The 20,604-nt window shown below is 39.3% G+C and overlaps 1 protein-coding gene across 9 annotated transcripts in view; it reads left to right on the forward strand.

Annotated features, from left to right (window-relative positions):
- csnk1g2b (casein kinase 1, gamma 2b) overlaps positions 1 to 20,604 on the forward strand; it is a 46,608-nt gene that overhangs the window by 21,114 nt on the left and 4,890 nt on the right. For 4 of the 9 annotated variants that reach the window (XM_030082876.1, XM_030082883.1, XM_030082877.1 and 1 more), the window contains exons 3-9: positions 2,046 to 2,124; positions 11,139 to 11,287; positions 12,311 to 12,545; positions 12,716 to 12,801; positions 15,353 to 15,437; positions 15,538 to 15,686; positions 17,122 to 17,205. In XM_030082876.1, the coding sequence (XP_029938736.1) occupies positions 2,046 to 2,124; positions 11,139 to 11,287; positions 12,311 to 12,545; positions 12,716 to 12,801; positions 15,353 to 15,437; positions 15,538 to 15,686; positions 17,122 to 17,205 (867 nt within the window). The remainder of the gene's footprint in view (positions 1 to 2,045; positions 2,125 to 11,138; positions 11,288 to 12,310; positions 12,546 to 12,715; positions 12,802 to 15,352; positions 15,438 to 15,537; positions 15,687 to 17,121; positions 17,206 to 20,604) is intronic. The other 5 variants (XM_030082881.1, XM_030082884.1, XM_030082882.1 and 2 more) reach the window with 3 other exon arrangements.

A 20,604-nucleotide genomic window follows, 5' to 3' on the forward strand; every position in this document is an offset into this window, starting at 1 on the left:
ACCTGAATTTACAACTTTATGTATTTTTTAAGAGAATTCTATTCAGAATGCATTCAAAATTAGGGATTCCCCTGAAAATATGTTTCTTTGTAGAAACAAGTTTGCTTAAAAATGAAAATGTTCTGAAAATACATTTTAAAATTTAGCACAGTTCTGAACATTGTACCTGGAATCTGTTTTATATTCAGAAATATTTGAAACCTCTCACCACAGTATTTAACAACTGTATCAGATTTCCAGTGGTGCTGAAGTGCACATGTTGAATCCTGCATTACTCTTGAGGTGGTTATTATTTTGCATCCCAGAATGGTGTGAAGTAGCGGAAAGCGAATGGTTTCTGACGAATTATTTATACATAATATCAAAACAAGTCAGAGAAGCAATTGGTCAAGATGTTTATAATGACATGAGGTGACAAACTAAATGTAGTTTTTGTATCATAAGCAAAATGTATACTGTGGCTACTTCCTCCAGGTGGTTTCTCAGTATAGACATGCTTCTACGTTCTCACAGAATCCTGTTTTGGGAGAATTTTGCAGTACATCATTTGTTCCATGGATAAGCGTCATCTAAAATGTTATTGAAGTGATGGCTTTTATTGGAATTTTTTTTTCTTTTTTATCTGGCTATATTTTTAAGTAAGAAAGCTTAATGTGGGCACTGGTTAGTGACGTTGGTATAGCAAGAAACTCAGGTTCAGCTACAGGCTGGGGCCTTTCTGTGTTGTTAGTGTGTTGTCCCTTTGCCTGCAACGGTTTTCACTGAATGTTTCTGTTTACTCCCACAGTCCAATGGAACAACAACAACAACAATAATAATAATAATGATGATAATGAGGATAACACAAATATGTGTATTTTGTGGGTCACACATCAGCACATAGCAAATATGCTCAATAGTGCTTTGTTAACCTCAGCTATTAAAGATATTAAAACAAAACTATAAATAAAATCTAAACATATCTATTGGACTGAATGTGGGGTTATTATGAGATGAGGAGGGAAACCATGCTGATCATCTTTCATGTTTGTACTGCAGTGTGCAATAGGAGAACAAAACATCTTCTTTGATAAAAGCCTTATGGAGTAACTGGAAGGTCAGAAATTAGATGCTCCTGGAAAATCTTAAAAGCTCCAGCTTTTAAGATAAAATTTTCTTTGAAACGCATATCAAGAAGTTACAATTTAATTTTTTTGATACCATCAAATTTTTCGTTACTCTAGACATACACAGCCCTAACAATTTCAGCATGCCGTGAATAATCACATTTCCCATTAATTTATTAATGTCATTGTTTTATGGGCAGTATAGTCTTTGGGCCCCAACATTTTGATATTTGGTTGTCTCTGGCATTCAAAATTTTAAACTGATGGCAAATAGTGTGAGAAGTGGACGGTATATTTGCAGTGTGACACTGCATTAGCTCAGGTTGTGTCACAGCTATTGAAGATTAAGAGGAGGAATTAAGTTAGGTGTCTGTGTTTGTTTTATCCCCTTCACATTTGCCTATAATGCCCTTGTCATCATGGGAGTGGGGTTAATCAGATTACGTTTTAGGTTGTAATGCCAGTGCTTGCAATATAATGAACAATATGTCCCGGTGGGTTGATTATCAGCCATGTCATCACAAAAGCCAGCTGCACGCCAGCTGCAACGCCTCTTTATCCTCTCACGTCCAACCACATCCCTAATTAAAGCTTTATTAGGCATTGAAAGAAGTCAAACCTTGTAATGAATGTATTTAGTTAAGTGAAAGATAGCCATGTTGATGTTTATGTGGTATTATCACTCGCAAACTGCTCTGTCCCCATGGACAAGGACAAAAGACATTTGCACCTTTTGATAGTAAATCATTAATTTCACTTTCTTCTGTGAAACATGTGGGTGTTGAAGATTACAGAATTGTGAGATAAAGCTGAATCCAGAAATATCTGAATGTGAAAACAACAGAATCGCTGTGCTTGATGATCTGACATTATGCTTTCATTAATTTGAGTGTTGTCTCATATTTAACACCCTGTTCTCTCCTCTCTTCTCACTTTCAGGAACCTATAAAGTCCAGGGCACCACAGCTTCACTTGGAGTATAGATTTTACAAACAGTTGGGAAATTCAGGTAAGAAAGGTACAGTGTATGCATTATATTTTTTTCTAATAAACGGCACAAAAATGCAAAAATGTAGCTACTAATTGTATAACACATAAATCATGGCAGCTAAGCATTTTTCATCATAGGAGAGCATCATGCTTCCTTTGTATATTTGTTTATATGTGTGCGACACTATTCAGTGGAATCTTCTCCCAACCTGCTTTAGGCGAATTATGGATTATGTGAATGTTTACAAAAACAAGCTTGGTTTAGCATGGGAGCATATGAGTATTGTCCCTTCGTGCGATTTATCAGATTTATCTTGATTTAGTCACTAAAATCTCACATTTATACCAGAGATTTGCAGGTACTTATAATGAAATGAAAATATGTCTATCCTGTACTCTTTAGCTGTACCTTGATTTGATTTGGGCATTTTTGTTTATTTTGCATCAGTGGCAAGACATTTTGGAGCTATAGTCAAGTTGCAGTGGCTAGAAAAGACTTTCTTTGCCATTGAAATGGGAAATTCTCAATTTTTTGTGTTATAATCTTTGGAGAAGATCTTAGCTTTTCCTGCTCTTGTTCAGAAAGTTTTACTTCACTGGAATACATTGAATTAGCCATTTGTTGCTGATGAAGTTGTTGATGTGTAACCGTGGGGTTAGCTGTTCATTTGCTTGAGCACAAATATAGTTAACCTCTTGCCCTCCTCTCAGTTCAGCTGATAGCCTCTCACCACCTGCAACTTCCAGACTTTTTTTTCCAAATGTATATACTCTACTACAGGCACCTGAACATAAGACTCATCAGTCGTTTTGGACCTAAAGTGTGACAGTTCAGATGTATCCAGTGTTTACTCTCCTCCAACAGTCGCCAGAACATGTAAATGTGCTGTGATGCATGACTGTGGCTTCAGGGCAGCACCTCTTTGATCTGGCCTGGCTGGCAAGTCAGTTACATCGAGTGAGAGAAGCAGCAGAGGCAGGCGGTTCGAAGGAACCGGGACCTGATTTTTCTCACAGCAGTCCCTGGTTGTAATGTTGTTCACTGTGCTGAAAGAGTCTCTGTCACGTTTGTTGAAGTTGAATTAGCTGTGTCATTATGTCCATGCCCCGTATTTCACCATATGCACACATATCACCAGAAATGAAAGAACAAAAGGTGCCAATAAGGGGGGTCTGCACAGTCTCCTACTCCTGCAGCTTTTTTTTTTTTTTTTTTTTTTTTGCTGCAGACTCCCACACCAACATGTCCCTTTCAGTTTTTTCATCCCTGATCTCAGACTGACTCATTTATAATTCAGTATATAATTACATTCAGTCCTCATTTCAAAAGTAACGTTACATGATCTTTTGTGTTGTGCAAATGGGAACAATTTTGTTTTTGTTATCTTTAGGGCACAAAGATATTGCAAACAATAATCCCAGTAAAGCATTAATGCTGATTGCTGTGAGAGAATACTGTTGTAGAAATTATGAAACTTCTACCATCTAAAAGAATATCATAGGATTATCAAACAGTTACTGTCTGTCTACATTTTTTGAACAATTTAAATTGCCAGTTTGAAAACAGATTGAGCAAAATTAATTTACATTACATTAATTTATCTTTAGAGATATAACAAACCAACACTGATTATTTAACGTTTCTCTATAAAGCGATATGTCGTGCGTTCTATCTCCCAAATTATCACAAAATCGAGTTAACAGTATTTAAGAAATTTCTAGTAAATCAATGTTTTAGATTAAATGATAAATAAGCAATGAACTGTATGAAGTGCCATGTCCAGATTTGAGCGTATACACTAGAAGATTATGGTTAGACTGTTTGTGTGTGTGTATGAGAGAGTGTGTCTGTGTGTGGTCTTCCTGTTGCAGCAGTTTTCCCTGTGTGTGTCCTGGTCTAATTTTGTGACACGTGCCACCCTCTTGGCTCCTTGTGCTTGAGCAAAAGCCCTCCACTGTTGATAAGGAGGTGGGGCATTAGGGCAGTCCTTGACTATTTATAGCAGACCCTCCACAAGCATTCGGGCCATTATGGTGTCTACTTGGATGGCGTCCCTGCTCTCCCTCCTCACAGTGTCCTCTGTCTCGCTGGATACAGATTGCAGGGAATCACCTAAATTTTTGTTTCTGAAAAGATATCACTTTTTTTTTTCTTAATGACTGCCAATCTGAGCATTCAGTCACACGGATACAGTGCATACACATACATGCAGTAACTGAATTTGTCAATGCCTGAGCTATGTCCTCTGAAAAGAGGATTCCTCCAACTCAGATATGTCTCTCTGTGTGTCTGGTTGTTTGCTCAAATGCATCAAAAATGTTTTGACTATCATCTGTCCTGACTCCATTGTAGGCCTTATGGTTTACTTTTATTGTCTGTCTGTAATCATCTTCAGTAGTAGTAGACTTAAACTCTAACACAGAAACCCCCATATTGGCATGTAATGAAAACTTAGAAGGGTGCTCTAAAATATCTGCACCTCATTATACTGTAGTAATTTAAATGGTACATATGCTATGAGTCACCTACCTTGTTAAGTATTGAACAAAAGTAGAAGACAAAGTGCAATAAAAATGTTTTAAAGTATGTCAGCTGAAGCCTCTACTAGACTGAATCATGTGCTGTTTGCTTGTCATTTGTTATGCTCAGAGAAACATGCCTCGCATCTCTGGAACTAGTGCAGCATTAGTGCTTTCACACTGACCTTAAATTTTTGTTTTCTAAATAGGAATAATAATAAAACCCCTTCATTAATGTCACTGCTGACAGGATTTGACATGTCTACTTCTTCGAAGCTTTACTTTAACATTGAAGTTCAAAAACTCCGAGCCATCGAGGTGACCCTGGGACCTCCATGGTACAGACATAACTCTCGCGAACTCATAAATACTGTCAAAAATAAATGGTGATATTGAAGATCCAACAGGGGTTGAACATTGTTTTGTGAAATGTGGTAGAAGCAGTTCAACAGCCAGCAATACAACATCATCTTGTTTCTGTTCAAGAATCCCAAGACTTGGAGGAGCGTGGTACCTTTTTTTATAATTAAATACAATTTTTAGATTCAGTGGGCATTGACAGAATTATACAGTGTTCTAAAGTCAAGTAATCGATAAATCGTTAGATAAAAGTGTGCCAATTAAAAAAGAAAATGGCTGATGACTGCTTGATTGTTGTCAAATCAGATTTTTTTTCCTAATTGTGTAACACTACAGAGCGTCGTTATTATATTACTACTGAACAGAGGCCTGGCTTCCAGTGGGTGTCTGGGCACTACATGATGATATGACAGGACGACTCACTTGACTGTCCAGTATGGGAGGAATCAAGGCGATAGATTAAATCTACTTATGTTGTCAACTTGGCTAAATGTGAACATGTGACCCTGTTAGTCCTGCCCAACCCGAGAGCCTCGGCTGTGTCACAGCATGGACTGCTCAGCGCTTAACGCCCAGTAGAAGCTTATCTGCACACTGTTAATTCTCTCTTGTCCTGAACACATCCCAGCTGTTGGAAATCCTCCCTCCCACTCAACAAATTTCTGTGAAGATGGCAATTGAGCTGGTGTCCCCTTACACATGTATAAGTCTTGGTAGCAGCATTTATCGACTGACCAAAAGCAAGTCTTATCCTGCCCCTCTTTGCTGCCTCCTCTGTCACTTTGGTGTGATGATTGCATCTCCCAGGTTAGACGAGCTGTCATTTATGGAGCTTCACTGGCGGATTTAGTTACTGCAGTCACGTATCTGTGATTGCATGTATCTCTGTGTAATTAGTGACACGTATATGGAGGTCTCCTCTCAAATATTACTCAGTGATGGTTTCAGCATGACTATGAATATTTATGAAGCCCCATTGAGCCTATTGTTGGCACGAAGTGCCATGACAGCAATGCACAATCTGTATTAATCATAACCATTGCATGCAAATTATAAACAGTCAGTCATGTCTTATATATACCACCCACTCTCTTGATTCACATAATTTCCTGCTTCGTTACAGGTTATCTTGATAAAATATATTATAAACTCTGTAGAATGAGTTAAGCTACACTGTAGCCACTCATAACATACATCCACAATAACTATCAATAGGTCATATGTGTAGGTACAAGGATATCATAGCTAATGAAAAACAAAATTCTCCCCAAAAAGTAAAACTAATAAGCTTTATTTACTGAAATAAAAAAGTAAATGAGTTTGCAATCAAACTAAAACTTTGTTTTACGTTCACAAAACTAACTTAAAATGACTAAAATGATCAGAAAACATCCTTTATTTTTTGTCTTTGAAATTTGTTTCACGCATAAACCAGATAGAAGCAAAATGTTCTGAGCTCAGCTGTAATTATGCAATGTGTTTATGTGGTATGACACCCCACATCTCATGATAAATGTGATACTGTTCCACCAACAAATGTCTGTACCTTGAAATCAAGTCATTTTTAAGTCTAGACACTGCTTAGAATACTTCACTGTGTCAAATTCTATATACCTCTGTCTGTCTTTATGCAGTTATTTTTATGTTTAATGTTGTCATCTCTCTGAAATTATGATAGTTATGGTTTGTTAAGGATTCTGATTATTCCAGCTTTCTTTCCAGAAAATTCTGAAAGTTTTATTTTGAAGACACAGAAAAAGTGACACTAATAGTAAAAGTGCAAAAACTAAGAAAAAAGTAAATAGGTAAATATGCTCTCAAAACTAGTTAAATCTAACTAAATAAGAAAGTAACAGAAAGCTTAAAGACATTCCGTGGAATATTAACAACCACCGAGCAAGGTGCATTTTATAAGAACCATTCAAACTCAAGATGCGTTCACGGTTCAGTTTGGAGAAGAGGAAAATATAAAAGTAGCAGGTTCCACAAAAAAGTATCCACACTTTATGCAAATGTGAAGAACATAATAAGACTTAATGACACATTGTGCCATCCGCTTCACCATTCATTCATCATGGAGGATACGATGCACTGTCAAAAAACAAATTAGTTCAACTCCATAAGATTACAGAAATTGCTGCATTCCTTAACAGGGAAATTACTTTTTTGTCACTAATCTGACTGAGTACAGTCTAGACATTTGACAGGAATGTGAATTCAGGCTTCTTGTCTCCAGTTATGCTTGCATGAATGCATAAATTCTTGTCAAAGCTGTGCGAAATCAAAAATGGACTGAACTTTTAAAAGCAACAGCTATAATGTAGAATACACAAATAATGTATTCAAGTGTTTTAACCCTCCCTCCGCTCTTACTGTCGACTTTCAGCCTGAGGCCTCTAGTGAGATGTGTGTTTTTAAACCAGTTCGAATTTGTATATGCTGGCTCTGTGTGTGCAGGCGCCCCCCTTTAGCTCTGATCAGATTTCAGCACTGTGAGAACATCTCCACTTCCAGGATTTAATGGAAGTCACACCTCTTCCTCCTCTTACCCCTCCTCTTTGCACTTCACTCCATACTCTAAATCTTTAATAGAGATTCCCTCTTGACTCCCCTCCTCTCTGGCCGTGGCCTCTCCTCTTTGGCCGTTAATACTGATATTTCATTGTAGGGCAACATTGTCCTCGGCTATCATGATGCAGCCCTCCCTCTCGCAGCGTTGCCTGAGAAGGCCTACACATAAATACAATGGAGAGGATTGTCTGAAATTGTCAAGACAGCAGGGGTCAGAGTGCCACTGATGCTGGCTCGCACTGAAGGCCGGGGCATTTCCCACAATTATGGGCATGACTTTTATATGACTTTATATAATCGCGAGATTACAGAAATTCATTCTAACAGGGCCTTTTTAGCTTGGTTTTTTTTTTTTCATTTGTTGTTGAGAACATCAGATTAAATTTTTGGATTGGACAGTAATTTTGCAGTTTTCTATGCTTCAGTCAGTTGCCGTTACGCAACATGCCTTTTCCACAGCTATTGTTAGAAAGCTAAGCCATGACCTTTAATGAAAAATGGGGCTAAAATTACCCCAATTTTGAGCTACTGGCATTTATGACGAGATATTTTTCAGAATGGCGCTCTCGGTTTGCTCAGACACAGATCCATGCTCACGTCTCCCAGCATGAAATTATAATACACTCTGTGTTCTTCTCTTGTCATGGCTGTGCTTTGAATGCCCTCCAGATTTGGGCCAAGCTTTGATGAGTCAGCCTCCCCAGTGATCTCTTGTCACTGCCTCATCTGTCACTGGCATCGTTGCCATCAAAATCCCAGAGACTACAGTGCAGACAGGTGTGTGTCTGTCTGCGTCTACATGTGTATATACTATGTCAGCGGCCTTCTGTGCCGCAGTGTGGACTGTTCTGAAGACCATTCTTAACTGTTCACCAATTCTTGTTTGCCATTTTTTCCCCCATTTCATTCTGAGGTTTTCAAACTTTCAGTTTTGCATTGTGTATCTGAGATTGTGCTCGGACTTTCTCTGTCAGCTCAAACTAATGTAGTTGGTTGTGTGTGAAGAGTCTTTGAAAATATTCACAGTTGGTTTCAGTCCTTGAGTGTTGAGCCCCATAAAGTAGTGTAGACTGCAGCTGGCTGGTGATAGAACATACTTGAGCAGAGATGGTCTTGTGCATTGTGATTTTCACCACTTTAGAGTCCGGGAGATTTTTAGCTGCGTGGTGCTTCATGGTTTCTTTATTCAAAGTGGAAAGTAAATTAAAAAAACAACCCACTTAATTCAAACCTGATGTGAAACAGAAGGCTTTTGTCTGTGAAGTTTGTGTTTTCTCCCTGTGCCTCCTACAGTCCAAAGTCAAGCTTCGAGGCAATTAGTAACCTACACAAGCTCAATGGTTTCCCAAGTGGGATGAACCCACTTGAGGGGCAGAGATGATTTAAATGAGGATTTGCTTTTCTTTTTTTGTGCAAACAATTTGCCATCGAAGACGAACTGCTGAAAGCTGACACTTAATTGAAAGAGGTTGATCTTAAGCGAACTGAACAATGTAATGATGACAAATATCACGACAGTACACTACATAAAAATACCGTCTATCAGAGCCTGCATTTCTGTGCATCCTGTGAGGAGATGGACTCTGACCATACAGCTGTTTTGTTTCGCAGTGAGCCTTGCTGGCTGTCACATGCTCGGGTCTCATTCAGGGGTTTCCAGCAGATGAGTTCTGCATCTCGCTGTAGGTGTTTGATCAGTATATTTCAGAAATTCAGTGAACTAAATCTGCAGACTCAGGACACCAACATGCTTCCCAGATCCGCCAGATAAAATCTCATTCACGAGAAAACTAGAAATGTGTGGGCAGCCAGTCTCTCTCTCTCTCTCTCTCTCTCTCACACACACACACACACACACACACACACACACACACACACACACACACACACACACACACACACACACACACACACACACACACACTTTCATACCTCTTAAAGAGGGGAACCAGAAGAACAACTTGTGAGTCACTGCATTAACTATATGTAATAATGTGGGAATGGTTAATCGCCTGACTCAGCCCTGTGCTGTGCAGGTGTCCTGTCCAGGCTCACCCCTTAGGCAGGGATACATTCCAGGCCTCTCTGACCTCTCTCTAGATAAAATGTGTTTAATGGAAGAATCAATTGACTTCAGGAGCGAGAGTGGAACAAATTATCTGTTTCAGATAAGTTGTTAGTTGTTGAGTGAGTGTAAAGACTGATTTATGCCCTCTGTATGCAGAAAATAAATAAATGCATCTGTTTCAGTGTTTTTGTTGCTTGCTTCTTTTTTAGAGTTATAACTTAATTTTTGCAAAAAAGAGAAAGCAGCTGTAACTTTAAGGGAAACGGAGATCTTCTTAAAACCAAAATTCAGAACTAAATTAATAGAATGATGCATGTGGGTTAAAGGGGCCATTTTATGGAATCAAAAGCAGCAAACTCACACACAATATTTCAAAAAATCAATAAACCTCTAGAGTCAATATGTTTGATATATGTCATTTGATTCTGTGAAATAAGGGGCAGATTTTATATGTTTTTACTTCATTCTCTTTTTCTTCCTGAACTTTGGAAAATTTGATTTTGTTTAGTTTGTAACATATTGCTGTTTTTGTATTGAATTGCTTGAAGTGTGCTTGCTTGCTGCTTTTATTGAGTCATCTTTTTCTTCCATTGCTGTGTGTACCTGTGTGTGTGTGTGTGTGTTGCTTACAGGTCTTAGCAGTTATGTTGTAGGTCACTGTGAATCAGCCTGTTATGTTTGTATTTAGTTGATTTTCTCTCTCTTTTTTTTTTTTTTTTAGTATTGATCAATAGTTTGCTGTTACTAAGAGTCTTATTGTCATTCTTAGCCCCACTGTTGTGTCTTGCTGTCAAAACACACAATGATACGTTCTCGGGTTGATCCTTCCACATTCTTCACAAGTCTACATACAAAACTGAGAGGGGTGTGGCGATTTCTAGCAGCAAAGACTTTTACAAGTGTTGCTGGTGTGCTATTGTCATTCATTCAAAAAACTCAGAGCCACTCCTGTTTCTGACAAACCTGTTGATGGAAACTGACATTTATGTTGTAGAGTTTCCTCCTCCACTCTCTTTAAAAAAACAAACAAAAAAAAAAAAAAACAACAGCGCTGCAATCATTGCATTAGACAAATTTGTTATCTTTTTTTATTATTAAATAACGGAATAATAGGCTGATTTGACAGATTGTTGTGAGGACATATCTTTTCAGCGTTGGACACTTGAATCGGTTACATTTCAGTGATAATTAAATCTATTAAGGAAGAGCAAAGGTCAACTTAACAAGAATTTAAGCACTCATAGTCTGACTTACAAAAGCAGGTCATGGTCAAATTGTAGGATGAAAGTCTTCTTAGTAAATTATACTAAAGCATTGCTTGACTACATGTCAGAGCCTGTTCTTTTATACCTGATTAAACAATTTCAATCAGTACTTTTTTGATTGTTGCACACAACATTTTATAGTACTGCTTGCATGAATAATTTGTGTATTTCTGCCAATAGTACAGATGCAGTGTTAAGATTTGAGTGAAAAACCTCTGACATAATTTCTGTTTGTGTGTGTGTGTTTTTTCTCCACAGAGGGAATCCCTCAGGTGTACTACTTTGGTCCTTGTGGGAAATACAATGCTATGGTGCTGGAGCTCCTCGGGCCCAGTCTAGAGGACCTGTTTGACCTCTGTGACCGCACATTTTCTCTCAAGACCGTCCTCATGATAGCCATACAGCTGGTAAGGCTCAAGCAGTAGAGCAGTCGACACACACATCGATCCGCTTACTTTAGTGATGAAAGCAAACTACAGAAAGCAAAATGCTGTTTTGAATATGTTTCTTTATTTTTTTAAAGATCTTCTCAACAGAAGTTTGTGTGACAACCAGTGTAACAAGTTAGGAATTTTGGTTCTATCTCTGTAGGGGATTTTGAAAGACGAGAAACTGTTTATCAGTCCAGATGGAGAAAGACCTTTATTTTCATCGGAGTTCAGCTAGAGATCATTCTGAACTCAACTTCATTTTTATAGAACTTAAAAAACAACAGCTGGACCAAACTACTGTAAAATCTGCCATGATAAAATACTGCCATGTCTCCTCTTTCATATGAAACATACTGGGAGTGTGTCTGTTGGTGTGTGCGTGTACACCTGAGTGTGTGTGTGTGTGTGTGTGTGTGCGTTCGCATACAACCATGATTGATGGTGCAGTTTTTTTTTTTTTTATTTTATGACTGATTATAAAATATATATATACTGTTTACCACTCTGCATTGTTTTTATATGAATATGAAAAGTGCTCTACAAATAAAGAATGATTGATTGATTGAAATAAATCGACATAAAAACCTAAAAACAAATTGAAAGATAAGCTATAAAGAAAACAGTGAAACAATTCTAAAAACCAGAACAGGAGGAGAGTCTCACACTTATTTATAAGCTAAGGAATAAAAATGGGTTTTAAGTTTACTTTGAAAAATTAGACAGCAAGAAGACCTGTCTGATGCACACTGGTAGCTGCACGCTTAACCTTGGGAATCACAGCCAGAGTGCAGCAGGGTCACTGAGTTAACCATGACATTTTCCTCTGCTTGTAGTTCACTCATTCATGTCACCTGTTAGACCTGAATTTCTTTCCATGAATTTTACAATGTGTCACACTGTCGATATTTAAACACTCGATGTCAGTGGTACCGCACATTTTGAAAACAGCTGTAATTAAATCAAGCATTCAAACCATGACTGTGTGCCTATTTTGTGTAGATAACAAGGATGGAGTACGTGCACACCAAGAGCTTGATATACCGTGATGTGAAGCCAGAAAACTTTCTTGTCGGGCGGCCGGGAAGCAAGAGGCAACACACCATCCACATCATCGACTTTGGTCTGGCCAAAGAGTACATAGACCCCGAGACCAAAAAACACATCCCCTATCGGGAGCACAAGAGTCTGACTGGGACGGCGCGCTACATGAGCATTAACACACACCTGGGAAAAGGTACAGCCTATTCTAGTTGGTTTGCTCCTCACTCACTACTTTGCATTAGAAATAAAGAAAATGTTTAAGCATGAGAAGTTACCAGTCAGTCACCTGCAAACTGGTTTTGAATTGATTGCTTTTTCTACAGCTGATTTTATTTTCATCGTTTTGCTTTCTTTTCATTGCAGAGCAAAGCAGAAGGGATGACTTGGAAGCACTGGGTCACATGTTTATGTACTTCCTCCGAGGGAGCCTCCCCTGGCAGGGTCTAAAGGTATTGTAGAATATTGACGGGCATTATGCATGTGTTGGCACATGCTGCTATAAGTCAGACTCTTGTAATCCTCTTAATGTGCTGCATGCTGCCGCCTGTTGCTCTGCAAAGTCCTTTATCTGTTCATAACTATCAGATGTCACGTGACCTTAAAAAGAGATTGGGCTTGCTGTTTGCAAGAGCATCCTCTCACTCAGGTCACCTTTCAAGATGGTTGAATGCCTATTTGAGCATGCATGGCTGTTTAGACAATAAAAGGTTGCAGCCTAAAATTCTGACACCTCGATGATCCCACACCTCCGGACCTGTGCAGCTCACTGCTGTTTAACGGGCACGTACCTTAATGTGCGGGAACATCGAATCCCAACAGCCGCTTCATCTTTGCTCTTCCTACTCCTCCTCTGGGTCGGGCTAGCTCCAGCGTCAGCGTGCAGGCACTTGAACTCACACGGAGTGAGTTATAGCCAATCTGAACTGTAACTCAGGCAGAATTTTCTACCAAGGACTTCCAACTTCCAGGAGTAGGGAGAGGAGGGATGCATTGTGGGATCCGCTCGATCCAAGCGAGGGGTTAGAAATATATATATATATATATATATATATATATGTATATGTATGTATGTATATATATATATATATGCTAACTATCAAGTAACTAACCATTGCAGGGTTTAAGTAATAACTGCAGGCAGCATTACAAAAATCTGGTCAGGAGATCTGGCTGTGTTTTAAGACAATATAAAAGTTAAAAATTGTGTTTCTATCAATCTGTTAGTTTATACTTTTTCAGCCTTTGACTTTATTATTTCATGATTTTTGTCCATCCAAAATGCTGTGTCGTGTTTTTCTTTCACGCTCTTACAAACCCAGTACTATCCACCTCGGCATAGAAGATCTTTAATATTTCTCAGACTTCAATTTGTGACATGAAAAGAAATTATTATATTCAGCAGATGATCAACTTCTACTCCTCTTCTCTGTATGAACAATTGGAAAAAGGAGTTTAAAGTGTAAAGAAAAACAGCCCACAAGAGCATGCATCTTTAGCACTTCACAACAGAGCTGCTGAGTTGCTGGGCCTTTTATTTTCATTCTTTATTTTTTTGAATCTTCGTGGCATGATTATAAAGGTGTACAGAATAGAAAGAAAACCAGAGGACAAGGCACCTCATCTGAACATTTGCTGTGTGGGAGGAAGCTCTTGATAGATAAATGCGAGGGATGTATAAATGTGGGAGATGTTCCATGGTTTAGGCCAAAACAAGACCTCGCTAACTTGTAACATAAGAGTCAGGGGTGGGAGAGTGTAATCCATTACAGGTACATGTTACCTATTGAAAATGTAATCAGTAACTTGCTTTAGCTAAATGAAGTAATGTACTGTTACTTTTGGATTTCTTTAATATCAAGCATATAATTGAAGACAAGAGCAAAGAGGATTTGTCAGTTGTTCTGTGAATTTCTTGAAAAAAACATTTAGGTTGAAGAGCAAAACTGAAAACCCAAAGTACTCCGATCAAGTGTCACTTTATTGATTAAAAAAAAGAAAAAAGTATTTGAATGAAGGCTACTCACCATAGGACAAAAACTCAACATCATCAGTAAGAGATTCAGATCTAAGTCTTATTAACGACACTTTGAGATTATCAGGTTTTGTCAGTTTGATGGGACATTGATTCTCTGGTCCTGGTCCACGTTCAGGGCCTCAGGTTCACTGGTTTCATCAGTCTGGAGCAGCAAACTCTGTTTCCTTCTCACAGTGCAAATTTAACAATCAGTTAACAAATAATTATGAATTATTCAGCTGTTTTCCTGAACTGGACCCCACGTTGTGAAACCTGGTCATTCAACTGTGGATGGAAAAACAGTGTAGTGCCAGTCATACTTTTTACTGGTTACTGTAAGTCAGATTTTGTCAAAAGAACTTTAAAAACTTCTGAGGAAGTGACTTCTTGTCATTAGCAGTTGACGAATCTAATCTTGTGGAATTGGAACTGAAAATGCAATTTTCCAAATGTGAAAATGCATAAGATACAAAGAAAACTAAAAGAAAAAGCTGAAAATTTCTATCGATTATCATCGTTTTGCAGTATCTTGTCTCTGAAATGTTCACCAAGTAAACATTACTGCTCAAGGTGCTTAAGGCTCAACGAAATAAAATTACTTGTCTGTTAGCAGGTAAATATGTTGATTTATGGAAGGTTTAAATTGATATGATACTCAAGCAGAGAAGCTGGGAAAAATAAATAAATCAACTGGGAGAGAAAATCCTTCCTTTTCCCCTCGTAGCGCAAGGTCCAGGTTATTGACGTGTCTATTAGGAGATGTTGGCTTTAGCTCACTGAGTTTCTGTGTGTTTCTGCGTGGTGCTCTTAGCTCTAGATGCTTCTCGAAGTTTGGAACTTTTGACAGCGAAGAGTTTGCTCTGTGATGTTGAGTCTGTTTTTGGATTTGAAGGTGATGTTTTGTCATCCAGTGATGAAAGTTTTGAACATTTCTGAACATTAAAATATGTTTAAGTTTAATACTTTAAAACCTCTTTCCCATCCAGGCTGACACTCTGAAGGAGAGGTATCAGAAAATAGGTGACACCAAACGAGCGACTCCCATCGAAGTGCTTTGTGAAAGTTTCCCCGGTCAGTGACACCCTCCGGCATCTTTCTCTCTGCGATCAATACTTGTGTTCCTAATTGAAATTTAGTTTACTCTTTGTGACGGTTCTGTGTTCTGTTACAGAAGAGATGGCCACCTACCTGCGCTACGTGAGGAGACTGGATTTCTTCGAGAAGCCTGATTACGATTACTTGAGGAAGCTCTTCACTGATCTGTTCGACAGGAACGGCTACGTCTTTGACTATGAATACGACTGGGTCGGCAAATCTCTCGTGAGTGATGCTGCTTGTCCCCCACCTCTTTTCCCCGCTTAGTCTGCTTTAATTATCCTATGAATTCCAGTGACTTGTTCAACATGTGGAATCACATCAGTAGACTGAGATTATTTCTGGACACTGAGACCTGTTGCTTAAGACAGGATGAATGCAGCAACATGGCGAAGCGCGTTTCACGCATGTCCACACCTTAAAGCAAGATGCCTCAAAATGAAAGCCTTGGGCGGGTCTGCAGGTCTGCTCAGTATACTTCAGCACAGGTTTTGTCACTTTCATGAGATTTATTTGTGTCTAAGCCGGAACATAAAAGAAAAAAAAAACAAAACAAAACACTGCATTGTGTCTCTTTGTGACCTGGATTCAAAAAGGTCTGTTATTACACTTTTCTTTGACAACTCAGAAGACAGCCTTAGGGTTCTCTTTTTGATCTTTGACGTCCTTCCAAGGGGAAACTGAACCACTGCTTGGGACCTGTTTACTAAAAATGCCTCTACTAGCAGTCATACTAGTTACAGAAAAAGTGGAAAATCTCAGTGTGAATCAACTTAAAGGTGCAAAAAGTAAGAAATTTAATACAAAATAATTAAACATTCCCATTTTTCTCCTGTTATTGAAGAAACATTCCCTTTAAGCAAATCTGTCGTCATCATCAACAAGGTCTTGGTCAAGTTTTTCTCTTTTAAACTGAGAGACACTGGCCAGGTTAATTTTGGTGGGCGGGGCTAGACTGTCACTACTTCCTGGTTCCAGAGGCAATTGTACCTGAGTTCCTGAGGTTACCAAACAAGCAGCGCAGCATTCTGTATTTTATGTCTGCGCTGCAGGCTGTGCTCCAAGCGCCGCCGATGTGACGCCCCTCAACTGTCCACACTCACCTAAACTCTCCTAAACTAGCAACCTGCTTGACACTCTTTAAAGTTGAGGAGGAGGAAGAAACATCATGTGACACAGTGTAACTTATTTCACCTTTAATCCATGCTATACTGTCTACTAGCTCTGACAACAGCATCAATTTATTTGATCTTTATTTTAGCAGGCAGTTGAGTTTAAATGATCTGTTTTTACAAGCGTGGCCAGTCTGAATCTGACAGCACAAGTCAACACACACCAAGACACAGTCACACATACATTTCCAGCTATAGAGTCGTCAGTCTTGTTGACTTCTCAATGATGTCTTAGGATTGTGATAAGAAGCATGGAGAAAATCAATACCAAACCTCCTCACAGTAAGGCCCCGGGCAGTTTTGAATGTGGATTTCCTTGCAGTGAGGTGGCAGTGCCAAACAATCCATACATAAAATTGATATTTTTGATTTGTTTTCAGAGCTGAGATGAATAAAACAACCAGCAGTTAGATGATGTTTGTCGATGCCATTTTAATGTGAAGTTCATGTGAATGCTGAGGCTGCTTTCTTGTCCTTGCTTTCTTTAGCCCACACCGATCGGCCCCATCCCCAGTGACACGCCCCTGCAGCCCAGCAGCAGAGACAAAGCACAACAGCAGACCAAAAACCAGGTGAGACTGTCAACTCTGAAACGCGACCAGCCACGGCTCGCAGCCAGCGCTCTGCAGACTGTCCGATCAGCCGTCCCTGTCTGTCGAGGTGCAGGGAAATGGCTTCTGTTCAGATCAGTGTCATTCAACTTGGTTACAGGCCGGTTTGCAGCGATGTCAGTCTGCCCCAGAGTAACCAACAATAAAACGTTTAAAATAAATAAATAAAATGAAGATAACCCCATCGCCACCCTGTTCAGGGATCTTGCAGCCATGCAGAAGACAGGGAGACTCTTCTTCTCCAGCTGTGAAACAAAGCAATGGTTTTGGCTTCACTAATTCTTTGTCTTGCCACTCTAAGCTCTAGTCATTGCATGCATGACTTGAAAATGCTTATTGCATTTTTTGTACCAGTAATGACAAGCGACATGCTTAGTGTGTGACGGTGTTCACTTTTATATTTTCATTTTGATAGCATGTTTTCCGAGCCTTGTTTTTTGCTAAAACAGGATTTCAACTCATATAAAACCACCTACGAAACACTTCTGATGTCCTCAAATAATGATACTGATCATGTTGTTGCACTTGAGGAGGCTGACTCATCGTTAGCCATAAAGCTGTACAGGCGCAATGTGTTTGATTTTATGATTGACTTATTACTGTGGACTCTGGCCTCTTTTTACAGCCCTCCATTTAGCATGATTGGCTTGGTCACAACTGGCCACCTTTTAAAGCTCACAAAGCTCCACCTCCTGCCCGAGCAGATTGCTCATGACTGTAAAAGACATACAATATCCTGGCAGGAAAAATTGGCTCTATCAAATGGGCGTTTCCAGATTGTTCTTTTGTTTCACAAAGGGGCAGTCAAGAAACGAGTAAATAATGAATAAAACTGCAGCACGAGTGAAAAAGACACTTTTTTAATGTGCAAGCATATGAAAGTTACCCAATCATAACAAACGAGTAATAAAACTCACAAAACAGTAGTTGGATGCTTTCAAAGGCTCATTTATGCGCTGTGGTAAACACACATGGACACACAACGTGCCAAGTTCTGCGTTTAGTACATCCATATTTCTACCCATCTCCTCACGTGCGCTGAAACAAAGTGCCTTCTGGAGTCACAGGGCAGTGTTGGGATTAACAGTGACTTGCATAAATGTTTTGGAGAGTGGATATGTGAGTTGGTGAGAAACTACCACTGTATTTAGAGTTTGTGGAGGATCGGGCACAGGGACGAGTGGTTTGCGCAGACCGACTGAGAGGAGACTGCTGCTGGCAGCAGACCGAGCAGAGGAGGCTGCTGCAGGCAGAGTGAATGATCCCCTAATTTTCTGGCCGTTGGTTTCAAAGGCTATATTGATCACAGAGCTATGCTGAGCATTTACTCGAATAATGAAACAGTTCTATGATTATTAATAGGCAATGTCCTCTTGGCATTGTCGTCCTGTATTCTTCCCTCAATGTATATATCAAACGAAACATACAATAAATTCACCGGACGACATAGAACAGAAATGCCATTCGTGATAATTAAAGATGTGAAATGCTGCATTATTTTCCTTGTAAAACTGAAAGTTCAATCTTGATGATGTATTTAGATTTGTTGTCAAACTATGGAAGAAACTAATGAGGATTTAACTAATGATACTATTAAATTATGAATAACAAACCACCTATTGATTCACACCATGAAACTTAAGCACGTCTACTCTTCTCATAGCAAACAGAAAACAGAGACAAAACAACTGTCCTGATGCTGTAATCCTGTTAGTCCTGCTTCGGTTACAATCAAGCACAGGCATACAGCCCAGTGAAGTGACAATCCCCCTTTCTCCTCCTCATCCTGCTCGTAGTCGCTTATATTGATAGAGCAAAACCAGGAACTGGACCCAGTTGATCAGTTGCTGTTGTTATTGGAGAGGCTGGAGGAGATCTGGGGTAGGAGTCTCAGGCTGACAACGTGCTCACCTCAGTATTTCTTCTTCACCTTCATCAAGCTGCTGTGAGCATGAGATTAGGACAGAAGTAATGCTTTCCTATTGATTGTCTGTTTCATTTTTCGCAGAAATGTTGAAGCTGTACAAGTTGCTGTGTGATTCAGTAAATATCAATATGATGCACACAGTGAGCCAGAAGATTAGAGTAAATATACTTGACTGAAAAGACAAGAATCTCAAATCCTCCGTTATTTCCTGCACCAGGAATTCCAGCGCTGTGCCACACTGCTTGACTTCTTTCATCTGTCATAAAATAGTCTTTGAGATGATCCCAGCCAGCCGTGCTGGCCTGTGTTGCTCTATCAGCTGTAAAATGCTGACGCTGTTTGCGCTGTAAGGTCATGTCTCCTCAGACCACCTGTCTGGAGTCACCTGGTGTACCTGAGTCCACGAGTGCATTTGGGTTGTGCTTTCTGTCTCAGGCTGCTATTATTCTGCATCACAGAGGTAGTTATATAGGGACAATGTATGTCGTCCACAAGAGTGCGAAAAGCATTTTGCACAACTTGCTTGGCCCGTAAAGCGTCATAGATTTGATGAGCACGCGTGATTTGCCTCTCTGTGGAGATACATTGTGGCGTAAATTCCACCATTACTTCACAGTTATGCGACTGTCATTGAAGTATAAAGCCCCTTGTTTACACCATGTCAAGCTCACATAGTCTGTTTTTATGCACACCTGGAGCATAAATGAGCCTTTATCTGGTTTTTCTGACTTCAAAGGTGAGGCGCTTCAATTGTTCCTACTATTAATTAGTCCCTTTAACAATTTAACTCCAAGTTTAGTCATTGACTGTGAAATTGTAGAGGGGAAAGAAGTAACTACTTTATATTTTGTTGAAAAAAAAGTTAAGTGCTCTCCCCTCACAAAATTAACTCCTGATACTTAGATAAGCAATATATGTAGTGTCAGATTTTTTTTTAACACTTTTTGTGAATGCTGTTGACTACCTAGAAAAAAAAAAAATCTCATTCACAGTGTAAGAGTAAGTAAGTAATACAGCGAAACCTCAAAACATTAAAAAAAAAAAAAATCTTAAGATTATACCAAAAACCCAACTCCTGGGTCTAAATTGGAATCACTTGCCCCTCGGAAACCTTAGTTGTTGACTACGTTTGGGTCACGCAGAGCAGGCGTTATCAAGGCTGTTTTCTTTTACTCCTGCATGTCTTTATGAGTGTGTTGATCTGAGCTTCACACAGAATTTTTGCTTCCCTCTACTCCTTTATTAACATAGTTTGTCTTAACAAGCCTGCTTCTGCTTGGAGATGTCTTCTTTAATTTTTTGATTTTGTGTTCACTTCCCCGCCCTTTTCCTCTTCTTCACTCCTTCACTCCTCCCTCCACACCACCACCCACACCCTCCTCCAACACATGGCCTCTCTCTCTCTCTCTCTCTCTCACTCCTGACCCCTCACC

Source organism: Salarias fasciatus, chromosome 23, assembly GCF_902148845.1.
Source record: "Salarias fasciatus chromosome 23, fSalaFa1.1, whole genome shotgun sequence".
Taxonomy (NCBI): Eukaryota; Metazoa; Chordata; class Actinopteri; order Blenniiformes; family Blenniidae; genus Salarias; species Salarias fasciatus.